Below are 13238 nucleotides of genomic sequence, written 5' to 3'. Positions count from 1 at the left end.
TTAAAGGAGCCATTTCGGCCAGTACCGATCCGATTGCCGATATGCAGCCAGGCAGCTTGGACACCAATGTCACGCTGGTATGTCTGCTGTGGGGGAAATGGCGTGGGGAGGCAAATCAAGGCACCCGCAGTGAGGGGAGGGAGTGGGGATGTGGCAGGCGCTGGTTAGCTGGGGCAAGGTAGGGCACAGGACAGAGCCACGAGCAGCTTGTCCGGGGGGCGGGGGGGTGTCCAGCCTGCATGCACCCCAGGAGGCATGGGGGGGTCGTGTACCTCTGGAGGATCTGCGAATGGGGCAAGGGCAGGCTGCTGCTGTGGTCTGGGGCTGGGATATCGCTGGGCTCTTCCCAACAGAGGGACTGGACTAGGCTGGGCTGTGCTTGGGGTGGGCAGCGGCACTGGGAAGGGGCTTTGGGAGGGGCAGCAGCCACCCCAAAGTTCACCATAGCCCCCCCCCAAAGCCCCCATTCCAGTGCCACTGCCACACACCCTGAGCGCAGCCTGGCCCAACCCCCACCACTGAGAAGAACCTGGCGCTGCCCCGGCCCAACATTGCCGCGGGGAAGAGCCTGGCCCAGATCCTGGCCCCAGCATGCAGCGACAGCCCATCCCACCCTGCCCCACCCCATGTGCAGGTACAGGGGTACATGCCTCCCGGGGTGCATGCAGCAGCAGGAGCTGCCCTCCCCTAGTCCATGCTCCCCAGAAGACCTGCTCGCAGCTTTGTCCTGTGCCCACCCCTGCCTCGGCTGAGTAGCACTTGCCCCTGAGCAGCACCTGCCCCTGCCCCACTCCCTCACTCACCACAGGGACCTCAATCTTGCTCCCCCTCCCTTTCCTCCACAGCAGACTTATCATGCAATACTGCTCTCCAGGCTGATGGGCTGCACTCCTGGCCACATGTATGCTGTGGCTGCACTCATGCATGGGGCATTTATTGGCCACATTATCGGCCACATCAGGCAAAAAAAAGCCGATTTCCAATACTGTCAATTTTCCTTATATCAGTTATGATACAATATGGGATCGATGCAACTGTGCACCTCTGGAGCATGCTCTAGACAATGTTTGTTTCTGAGTTCCATATGCCTTTGTATTTGTTCCTCTTTGCTTACCGTATACAGTAGTATAAATTTTAACTGAGCCACATCCATTTCACATCAATAAGAGGAGGGAATGTTTGTTGACAATATTAAAAAGAGGAAACATAAAAGATCCTCCTGTATTCATAGAAGTAGGGTCGGACGGGACCTTGTAGATCATCAAGTCCGACCCTCTGCCCCGGGCAGGAGAGAAAACCGGGCTCAAATGACCCCAGCTAAGTAGATGTCAAGCCTCCTCTTAAAGACCCCCAGGGTAGGAGCCATCATCACTTCCCTTGGAAGTTGGTTCCAGATCTTAGCCACCCTGACTGTGAAGTAGTGCCTTCGGATGTCTAGTCTAAACCTACTTTAACAATTTGTGGCCGTTATTCCTTGTTCCCCTGGGGGGGCGCTAGGGGGAACAGGGTCTCTCCCAAACCCTGCTGGTCCCCCTTGGTGAGTTTATAGAGTTTATATTCCTTCCCACAGAAAAGTAACATTATACAAAACAAATGGAGTTTTCCTGTACTGGGTTCTGAGAACAGGAAATCTTTCATGAGTTAAAGTACTATCTTATTATTTAATATATGTTTTGGTAGTAGATGATTATCATGGTTTTTTTTTCTTTTCTTATAGTTTAAGTAATAGCTGTAGTATTTTTTCTTGTTAGTTATTTTTTTTTTTTTTTACACTGGAACCATTCATGCCAATGCTTGTTTAAAATGGGTTCAGTTGTAATGATAATGGCAACATATCTGCAACACTGGAAGAATTTTTGTACCTGGAGATCTGTTAGCAGATAATGAACTAGGTTGTTGCCTATAAAACTTCATGTCTCTCAGAACCAGTTAATCTTTAGGTGCCACCCTGCTGTATTTTTTTGCATCTTTTTTTGTTTACCCTGTAAACAGGGATAACAAGCAGGGTTGGCACAACTGACCAACCCTGTGGGAGAACTGGGGGGAGGGGGTAGTGGGTAGTGGGGAGAGTGCCAAAGGTGCATGGGTTTCAAGATGGGGTGAACAGAAGGGCAAGAAAGGGGACAACACGGGAGTTATACCTATACCAGGGACTCCAAAACTGGTCCTGCTGGCCACATGGCAGGTGCTGCCATGTGGTCTGCTCCACCCCAACTTTTGCTCTTACAGCAGGATTATGGTGTTCAGGCATCTGGCTGCTGCTGCTGAAAGAGCAATACTGATTTCATTGCAAGGGCACAGACTCTGTTGGGGTTGCGGGGTGATTCTAATTTGGCAGCAGGGCTGGTGCCCCTCTCACCCACCCCTAGCTATTCTATTGTTTATAAGAGACTTTCTGTTTTGGAGGTATTGTTTCACTTGTTCTGAAAGTAGGTGTGTAAACATTTTTTTAATTATTAAATTGTGGGACTCAGAGCAAATATAGGCTATGTTCTAAAACTTTCTTTGCAAGCTAATTTTTGTATGATTTCCTTTCAGTTCATTTCGATGTACACTGACAAATATTCCACAGACTCAGACTTTGCTAAACAAAGCTAAACTTCCCTTGGGACTGCTTCTACATCCCTTCAGAGACTTAACGGTAACATTATGTTTTAGATACTTCTCACAGGGCGTTGCATTTTATTTTGTGGTATTTTCTTATTTCTATGCCATAAGATTTACTAGAAGTAGCAGGCAGTGTGGACCACACTGTTTTTAAGTAGAATTTTTACACATTGTGTTTATTTCTACATGTTCATTTTAGTCAGAGTTTCATTTTTATCTTATCACGGTGAACTGATTCAGTTATTGTAAGATTATAGTAACTACATTATATGACCATAAATCGTGCATCCTTTTTTAATTGTTAGGTTTTATCTGGTCAGATGTTCAGAATTGAAGAACTGCATCAAATAGATGAGGGTGGTTCAGAGCTTTTATTAGATATCTTTTATTTCTTTTAGGCATCTTTTATTTATAAATCTCCTATCTTTTATTTGAGGCATTGAGCTGTGTAGCCTCCAAACTGCCCAAACCCCTGGTTTCTATAAACTGAGTTTTATTTAAAAATCTAAACCTCCTAGGTCAGTGGTGTGCTCAACCGTATGGCTCTGTGGGTTAGTTGCATAGCCTAGAGCTGGTCCACTGGCTGGCTGGAGCCTCATGTGCCAGAGTCAAGCCCTGGGGCTTGACATAGCCCCCTCTATGTCCTGTGCACCAGGACTAGGCCCTGGGGGGCATGGCATTGTTCCCTCTTGTACCTGCCCACCCCTGCATGCCAGGATTGGGCCCTGGGGCCCAAGCACCACCCTTGCTCTAGGTAAACAGAAACATTTACTAAACCCTTTAACTTGCCTGGCACGGTCACCAACAGAGAGGAGCTGTCCTGCCCCTCCTAGTGGCTCTTCCTCTTCTAGTGGACATAAGTTCACTACAATCTGAAGGAACATTCCTCTCTCTCCGATACTCAGGACTAGAGTGCCATCTTTTTGCCCTGGAGGCCAGCCTCACCTTTGCCAGTCAGCTAATCCCTGCTCTTCAGCCCCAGTGGAGGGGGGTTCTTCATTATCCAAACATCTTCATTAACCTTCAGCCTATTCTGCCAGAGGCAGGTTCACAGTTCTGGGTCAGTTACTCATTAAGCAGCTTCTGTACCAGCCTGCAGCTCCTAGCTTATTCCTGGTCTAGAGTTTAGTCTTTGTGAATCCTATCACTAAACAACTTGTTACCCACAGGAGCTGGTACCCCTGTTACTTTAGCCTCTGCCCTCCTTTGGGCTGCTACTGCAGCGTATTACCCCTTTTCCTGTCTTGCAGCTTCCACTTCTCAGAGACTTTTTCCCTGCTGGGCTTGGGACAGGGTTGAGCCCCTTGTCCTGCTCCAAAGCCAGATTTAAACCTTCTGAGTTCTTGCCCATTCTAGGCCCCAGAAGTTCTCCTCTTAAAGATGCTTCATGGGTCCTTCTCACTCTTTAGGCCTTTCTTCATAACAGAGCTAGGGTTACCTGTTACATATGGTTCTCCTGGGCGATCTTTGAGATGTAGTAATTAATGCCTTCAGTCATCAAAGATGTGAGTGTACTCCTGCACAACTTTTTCTTCAAAACTGTTGCTGCTTTATAAAAACATAATAATATAGTTGCTGTTAAGGATGCACTTACACCAACTAATCAGATTTCTTTTATCTAACTACTGTATTTATCTGAATCCAAGATGACTCTGAATTTAAGACAACCCCCCAATAATTAGATTCTAGACATGGAAAATCTATAAATGTTGCTATTATTTTCCATGTCTAGAATCTTCACTTTTGGAGGGACATCTTGAATTCATTTCCCCCTCCACACCGTTGCAGCAGGGCAAACAGTGGCAGGCAGGCTAGTGGTAGTGGGGCAGGAGACATGGGAGTCAAGTGGCCTGTGTGCCCCCTGCCTATGCCCACAGTACCTCTTCCCCCTTGCTGCCTGTGCCCCCTCCACTTGCATCCCTCCCACCTACCCCTCTTCCCCCACCACTTTCCCCCTGCCAGCAATGCCCTGCTTCACCCCTGCTGCTTGCCCCCTGTGGCTTTCCTCCTCCCCACCCCCCGCAGCTGTTGCTTACCTTCCCCTTGTAGCTCTGGCTCCTGCTGGGGCCTCACTCCAACCGAGAGCAGGGAACATGGAGAATGCGCTGCCTCTGGTCCTAGCCCAACCACAGAGCAGCTGTTACAGCACGTAGTAGCTTCAGCCCTGGCCATTTGGGAGCGGGAGATCAGCAGGAACTGGAGCTGCAAGGGGAAGGTAAGTGTTGGCAAGGAATAAAGACAGAGGCTTTAGGGTGCTGGTAGCAGAGGGAGGGGCAATGGGTGTGGCTCCAGCTCCACCCCTGGGCCCCCTCCCTCCTCACTTGTACTCAAGTCTAAGATGGGGGCTTTCCCCCCACATTTTGAATGGGGGCAGGATGGGGGAGCCTCATCTTAGATTCAAGTAAATATGGTCATATATTAATATACATTATTATAGCAAATTCTTCTGATCCGTATGGTTTTTATCTGCATATGTGCTACATTATAATCCAGTGAAATTCTTGATTTATATTGTGAGATCAAAATTGGCCTGAGTTATTTTTAATATTTTATATCTTTATGATGAGAAAATAGTTTTATGAATATTAATATGATGTCATATAAAAATATGCTAAAAGGCCAAAGTGAAGGACAAGACCAATAGAATATTTGAGTTTATGAAGCTTTCAAATTGATGTACTGAAAAATTCAATCCTTTGAAAATTTTCCAAGAGTCCTCTTTGCTTCAACATTCCATTATTTATTTTTTTGTTTGTTTACTTTTTAGCAATTACCAGTAATAACATCAAGCACCATTGTGAGGTGCAGATCATGCAGGACATATATCAACCCTTTTGTTTCTTTCATTGATCAAAGAAGGTGGAAATGCAACCTTTGTTACAGAGTTAATGATGGTAAGTTTTTACAGTAGAGGTAAGGAGCAAGTTTCTTTCATCTTCGTGATCCATTCAAGCCCTTTTCAATTTTTATGAACAGTTTTGTTGGCATGCCCTCATTCCAATTAGAACAGGGACTGGCACCATACTGCCTACAGACTGGATCTGGCCTACAGACCCATCAGATCTGGCCAGTGGAAGTACGGGGCTTCAGCAGCCCTCCAGTGGTGGTGGCGTTTTACCTTTGCCATGGTCAGGCTCTGGGGAGAAGCGCTGGCCTGCCTCCAACTCAAGCTGGGTTGTTCCAACCTGCTGCTTTAAAAAGTTGTTGACCACTGATATGTACAAGTGAAAGGCTTTCATGCAACCTGGCAGGATGCTGGGAGCATTTTATCAGATTGTCCCAATTTGTATTGCTTAATTAAAGCAACTTTCTCCTGGGCACAGTAGTAATACGTGATCAACATAAATTCATAGTTAACACAGTCAGTAGTCAACGAAAAAGGCCATTTGGAAAAAGTACAGTTCATCTTGAAGCATGTCATTATAGGGCACACTATAGGCACTGATGTACTAGAGGCGATGTATTTTCCTGTCCATAAAACTGATGTTTAGTTTTTTGATGTGTATGTAACCCTGGTGTTTGTTTTATAACATTTTGAATGTTCATTTTTAAAAATATTTTTAAATGTTCTGTAACTATGATTTCCTCGCTATTTTATAATGCATATTCATTTATGAACATAATGTTGACAGTATTTAACAGTTGTGACGTCTGTGTATCTGTGAATAATTTACATTAGAATCACGATTGTTGTTTAGTTCCTGAAGAATTTATGTATAATCCTTTGACACGGTCCTATGGGGAGCCTCACAAAAGGCCAGAAGTCCAAAATTCTACAGTGGAATTCATTGCTTCTTCAGACTACATGGTAAATAAACATTTTTAAATGTATGAATTTTTAAGGCCTGTAACATGTGTCATTGTTTATCACTAAAATATGTGTAGGTTTGGCAATGCATACTTCCCTACACTGCACCACCATTGTGCATCAATTTTCACTAAACATTTTGACTAGAAAGGACATGCAGGATGGAATTAGTAGTTACATTATATTCCCATTTGAATATCTGGTGTGTCTGGTAAGACATAGGCTTTATTAAATGTTTGTGATATGGGAACTAGACTGGAAACCAACTGGGAAGAAAAAAATACAAGTGCAACCTAGACTTCGTTGATATGACATCATAAGCAGTGATTTTATGAGTAGGGAATTCAGTGACAGAAGATTAGAGGTCTTGCTCATACCCTCATTAGATGACTGGTTCTGCCTTATTCTATGTGGAATAAAATCACCTACACGTGAGTAGATTAACGAAGACTGCCAAACAAATTCTGTTTGTGGGTCTGCTGCAGTTGTCTTGCCTGATCCACAGTCTGGGCTTCTCCTCCTTTCTGGAAAAGATGGGCAAAACCAATAATTTACCAAATTGAAAGGTGTTGGGATATTTCCAAAGTACCCCACCTCATCAGTTTTATTCCTGTGTATTTGTAGTTAACAGGGAGGAAGTAACCTTAATGAACGTCTCTCTGATAAGAGATTATTCAACTCCTGTTTCCCATTGTTATGGCTTAATCATGTTTTGCTAACCATCAGTAAATCTGAAAATAGAGAAACCAGAGGCAATGTCTGTTGATGCAACATGTTGTAAGCCAACAGCTATAAAAGCAATGAGAATTGCATCTTAATTTATGAGCAAATCCTTACCTAGGGAAGATGAAGGTTGTGAGGATAGTGACCTATGGGAAGGTATTTCTAGGATTCCAGTTTCACAGTGGGAACAAAGACTCATCAGATCATCTGCAGGTGAATATTAAGTACAAACCTAGGTCTAAGTTTTAAAGAGGAGAATTATTCATTTCTGAAAGCAAACTTAAAGTCCATGTAGCTTTTGATGGTCTCCCAGAACTGTAAATGTCTCAGCGTGTCAGGGGAAGGCGGATCCTCTTCCTTTGAGTTATAATTAGAAAGGATTATGACAGGCAGAATTTCTGTAGTTTCTGGCTGAAGTTTCCTTTATTAAATTCCACCCCCTCTTTCCCTACCTGATCAAAAGGGAAGTTTCTGACTGAACAGTGAAGAATCTTTTGGAAGTCAGATCAATTGATCAGAGAAGAGCAATGGGAATGTGATCCTTAAAATTTGTAGATTCAGAAAAGAATTGTGGGGAAAATATCCTTCTTAGATCTGAATTAATATTCAAAACTTAAACTCAGGATGGAATTTCTTTACTATAACTTGTCTGATCAACTAGAGGGAATTTCCTTTAAGTAAATTAAAAGAAGCCTATCTTTTTATTTCCATCACATTAAATGTTCCTGAGGCTTATCCTGAACTTGGCTTTGTTAGTTATGCTCTCTGGCCTTTAAGTTAGCCTCCGTCCTGAGAATCTTTACAAAGATAATGTCTGCGATTCCAGCTGCCTCCTGAATGAAGGGATTCTGTGTAACAGGTTTGAGCATGGAGGACAATCATAGAATCATAGAAAATTAAAGTTGGAAGGGACCTCAGGAGGTCATCTAATCCACAACCCCTTGCTCAAAGCAGAACCAACCCCACCTATATCATCCTAACCAAGGCTTTGTCTAGCTGGGTCTTAAAAACCTTCAACCTCTCTGGGTAGCCTGTTCCAGTGCTTTACTATCCTCCTAGTGAAGAGAACTGTTCCTGATATCTAACCTAAACTTCCCTCACTGCAACTTATGACCGTTGCTCCTTGTTCTGTTATCTGCCACCACTGAGAACAGTCTAGCTTCATCTTCTTTTTATCCACCCTTCAGCTAGTTGATGGCTGCTATTAAATGCCTTCTCAGTCTTCTCTTCAAACTAAATAAACCCAGTTCCTTCAGCACCTCATAAGTCATGTTCCCCAGGCCCCTAATGTTTTTTTTATTGGACTGTCTCCAATTTGTCTACTTCCTTTTTGTATCAGGGGGCCCAAAACTGAACACAGTATTCCAGGTGTGGCTTCACCAGTGCTGATTAGAGGGGAATAATCACATCTCTGTATCTACTGGCAATACTCCTACCAGTATGCTGTTAGCCTTCTTGTCAACAAGGGCACAGTGTTGGCTCATATTCAGTTTAATATCCACTGTAACCCCAGGTCCTTTTCTGCATTGCTGCTGCTTAGCCAGTCAGTCCCCAACCTGTAGCGGTGCATGGGATTGTTCCATCCTAAATGCAGGACTTTGCGCTTTGTCCTTATTGAACCTCGTGACGTTTCTTTTGCTCCAGTTGTCCAATTCGTCGAGTCTCTCTGAGTCCTAGGCTGACCCTTCAGCGTATCTACTACTTCCTACAGCTTGGCGTCATCAGCCAACTTGCTGAGTGTCTTCCAGGTCATTGATGAAGATATTGAACAAAATCGGCCCCAGTATCCACTTGATACTGGCTAGAAGTAGACTTTGAGCCATTGATTATTACCCTTTGAGCCTGATCATCCAACCAGTTTTCTATCCACCTTACAGTGTATTCATCCAATCTGTACTTCCTTAGCTTGCTTGTGAAAATGTTCTAGCAGACTATATCAAAAGCCTTGCCTATAGTCAAGGTATATCATGTTCACTCCTCTCCCCGCATCCACAGAGCCAGTCATCCCGTCATCATAGGCAATCAAGTTGGTTAGGCATGATTTGCGTTTGGGGAATCCATGCTGACTGTTTCTAACCACCTTCTCCAAGTCCTTAGAAATGCATTCCTTAGGGACCAGCTCCATGACTTTTCTGGGGACTGAGATGAGGCTGACCTGTCTAGTTCCCTGGCTCCTCATTCTTAGAGCTGGTCTCAGGAGCTGCTCTAATTAAAATGCTTTCAGCAGTTCCTGTATTCAGTGTCCCACACTACAGAATGATAGCAGGGGTGCTTCAACTAAAGATTGTTTAATGCTAATAAGCACGCTCCAACAGACTCGATTAATCCAGTCTGCTCCAACACACTGTAATTACAGTGCATTGGAGCAGGCATCCCACATGTCTCCAGGCACCCTATATTTGCCCTTTTCCAATCATCCAGGACCTTTCCCAATCGCCATGAGTTTTCAAAGATAATGGCCAGCAGCTCTGCCGTCACACTGGTGACTGGTTTGTCTTCCTCTTCCCCTTTTTCAGCCCTCTGGTGCATTGTCCAGCCCCATGGACTTGTATAGTTCCAGCTTTTCTAAATAGTCCCTAACCCAGGGGTAGGCAACCCCCAGCATGCATGCCAGAGCGTGGCATGCAAACGTATTTTCTTGGCACAAACACCTTGGGGTGGGTGGTGACGGAGCCACAAAGAGCCTGATCCTCATGGCAATGCAGCCCCAGCCCCTCCCCTGCCATCCACCTCAAGGTGTGCGTGCACCCGCCAATGGCAACAAGCTGGGCTAGGGCTGCATAGACCCCAGTGCAGCTGCTTGTAGCCTTCCTGCTATCTGCTGTGAGCACCCTGGGCTCCATGGTAGGCAGCAGGAACCTGCCCAGAGCCTGGACTGGCTGTGGCAGGCAGCCAGGAAGCTACGAGCAGCTGCACCAGTGTCCAGGAAGCCGTGGCCCAGCTCGCTGGTGGCAGGTTGCATGCACGCCTTGGGGTGGATGGCAGGGAAGGGGCTGGAGCTGCACTACCACTAGAAGGATCAGGTCCCTTGTGGTTCTTCCCACCATCTGTCTCTGGAACACCGACAACTTAGAAGTTGAGATTGTGGGTGTGTTTGGCACTCTGCCCAAAAACATTCCTGACCCTGCCTTAACCTGTTCTTTTGCCGCTGTTGGCTGCTTACCTCCTCAAACTATGCTGCTGTGTGCAGTAGTCTGGGAGCTAACTTGGCCTGGGAAGACTGAGGCAAAAAAAAGCATCAAGTACTTCAGGCTTTTTTGCATCATCTGTTGTTAGATTGCCTCCCCCATTCAGTAAGGAACCCACACTTTCCCTGACCTTCCTCTTGTTACTAATATACGTGTAGAAACCCTTCTTGCTACCCTTCGTGTCCCTTACTAGCTTCAACTCCAATTGCGTTTTCACCTTCCTGATTTTATCCCTGCATGCCCAAGCAGCACTCTCATGACTCCTCATTTGTCCAGGTTTCAACTTTGTGTAAGCTTCCTTTTTGTGTTTTAGCTTACTGAAGAGTAGTTCCCTGGTAAGTAAAGCTGGTCTTCTGCCATACTTGCTAGCTTTTCTACACATTGAGATGGTTCGTTCTTGCGCCATCAGGTTTCTTTAAAATACAACCAGCTCTCCTGGACTCCTTTCCCCCTCAGACTTGCCTCCCAGGAAATCCTGCCCGTTAGTTCTCTGAGGGAGTCTAGTCTACCTCTGAAGTCCAGGGTCCGTACTCTGGTGCTCTCCTTCCTTCCTTTTCTCAGAATCCTGAACACTGTCATCTCATGGTCATTCCTGCCCAAGTTGCCATCCGCTTCTATATTCCCCACCAATTCTTTCCTGTTTGTGAGAAGCAGGTTCAAGAAGAGCACAGCCCCAGTTGGCCTCTCCAACACTTGCACCAGGAAGTTCTACGCAACACCCTCCAAAAACTTCCTGCATTGCCTGCATGTTGCTGTATTGCCCTCCCAGCAGATGTCAGGGTAATTGAAGTTCCTATGAGAACCAGGGCCTGTGATAAGGAAACTTCCGCTAGCTGTTTAAAGAAAGCCTTGTCCACCTCATCCTCCTGGTCTGGTGGTCTTTAGCAGACACCCAGCATGATGTCACCCTTGTTGCTCTCCTCTCTGACCCTAACCCAGAGATTTTCATACTGAAGCTCTGAGCAGTCATACAGCTCTTTTCCATAAAGCGCAACTCCTCTCCTCCTTCCCTTCTCCCCTGCCTGTCCTTCCTGAACAGTTTATATACATCCATAACAGTACGTGGGTCATGCAAGCTATCCCATCAAGTTATTCTGTTATTCCAATTACATCATAATTACTGGCCCTTGTTGGGGCTTTTGTCAGATACAAGCACCAGTCACTCAGCACTCCAGATTGCTCAGAGCACATGCCCAAACGCTGCTCACCAAACAAACATCAAGCCAAACACAGGCAGCCCTGGCTCACTTACATTCCTGGAGCAGGATCTGGTGCTTGACTCCTCTTCCTCTTCCTCTTGCTCCCAGCGAACTGCTTGCAAACTGCCCTGTTTGCTGCCCCTGTTCACTCAACAATGTGTGAAACCTTGAATATGTTTCAAAATGACACAGAACTGGACCAAAGTAGTTAGTCATGCCAAAATCCTGGGGCAGGTACTAATATTCTTAAATAGGTTAGCAATCAATAAACAAGACAAATGGAGGAGAGATTTTAAAAACAAACAATTTTAGACCTAAGTCTAACTTCTCACTCTAGGACACTGAACAACTAGCAGTCTTGTTGTATAAAACTTTATATTTAGTATACTAGAAGTGAAACACGTTCTCCCGGAAGTGGAAGAACCAATTTAACTTGTACAAGCTACTCAGTTTCCAACAGATGGTTACATTTAAATCCTCCACTGCTGACTTGGACTCTTGGCTGAAAAATGAAACTTACAGGTAGGGGCAAATTGATAATCAAATATAAACAATTACAATGTAGATTTGATAACCATGGGACACCCATGATGTTTTAATTCAGGATAGTAAAATATGAAAAAAAATGTAATTTTAAATAATAAATGTTATTCCTAACATCAAAAGCTCTCCTTAGACACAGTCAATTAAAGCAAAGATAAAAATGTTAATTTTGTTTTCTAAATTATTATATGTTTAACATAAATGAGATTTTTTTTTTATTTGGCTTTGTTAAAGTCCTTGAGTTGAGTGATTGTGCTAATTTCACTGTTTAACTTTTATGCAAAAAAGGGTATTTTAATACAAGCTATTTCCTTTCTTCTCATCTTTCACTCTCTTAAATTATAGTGGATAACAGTCCTTTTATTCTTTAAAATAAGAATTTTAAGTTTTGTTTTCTGTACTTCACAGCTTCGTCCTCCTCAGCCTGCAGTGTATTTGTTTGTTTTAGATGTGTCTTATAATGCAGTAGAAGCTGGATATTTGACAGTTCTCTGCCAGTCACTGCTGGAAAACCTAGACAAGTAAGAATATAAAAATAAATCTTTTTGTAATAGGTAAATTGTGTGAGATCAATCCACAGTGGTACCTCTGCTATGCTCTTCTCTGTCTATGCGGTATGTACTTCCATATGGTATGTACATGATCTGCTCATATAAGGCACATGTTTGCTGCCAAAGGTGAGTTTCATTTTGAAATGTGAATCTAGAAGAAGAATACAGGAATGTGATTCACAGCTGTTTGCATCATGACAAAGAACATCCCTGCATTTATCTGATTAGAAGTAATGTACAAACCGGCTTGGTTTTTTGTTTTGTTAGATGACCCCAAATTATATCCTGAATGATCAAATAGCAGCAGATAAAGAGGGGTCCTCATATTAGTTATTCTGAAAAACTTGTAAAAATGTTTGTTTTTCTAAAGGTGTTTTGATCACCCCTCCTGGAGTATCCAGCATACATAATGCTGTTACTGCAGCTGCTAGGGTTTCTAATAGAGGTGCACTGATACATCAGTCCCATATCGGATTGGCACAAATATAAGGAAAATTGACAGTATCGGCAATTGGCTTGTTTTGGCTGATGTGGCCAATAATGTTGCTAATAAATACCTCGTGCATGCGCACAGCTGCAGCGCAGCACGCAGGCGGCAGGAAGCACAGCCTGGCAGTGT

The 13238-nt window shown here is 44.3% G+C and overlaps 1 protein-coding gene across 4 annotated transcripts in view; it reads left to right on the top strand.

The window, feature by feature from the left end:
* Nucleotides 1-13238, top strand: part of SEC24B (SEC24 homolog B, COPII coat complex component) — a 96491-nt gene that overhangs the window by 48837 nt on the left and 34416 nt on the right. For all 4 annotated transcript variants that reach the window (XM_019500105.2, XM_019500103.2, XM_006272800.4 and 1 more), the window contains 4 exons: nt 2539-2641; nt 5375-5501; nt 6306-6415; nt 12477-12589. In XM_019500105.2, the coding sequence (XP_019355650.1) occupies nt 2539-2641; nt 5375-5501; nt 6306-6415; nt 12477-12589 (453 nt within the window). The remainder of the gene's footprint in view (nt 1-2538; nt 2642-5374; nt 5502-6305; nt 6416-12476; nt 12590-13238) is intronic.

This window comes from Alligator mississippiensis, chromosome 2 (assembly GCF_030867095.1).
Source record: "Alligator mississippiensis isolate rAllMis1 chromosome 2, rAllMis1, whole genome shotgun sequence".
NCBI lineage: Eukaryota > Metazoa > Chordata > Crocodylia > Alligatoridae > Alligator > Alligator mississippiensis.
Note: the sequence above shows the minus strand (reverse complement) of the source record. Positions and strands in the feature narration are given on the sequence as shown.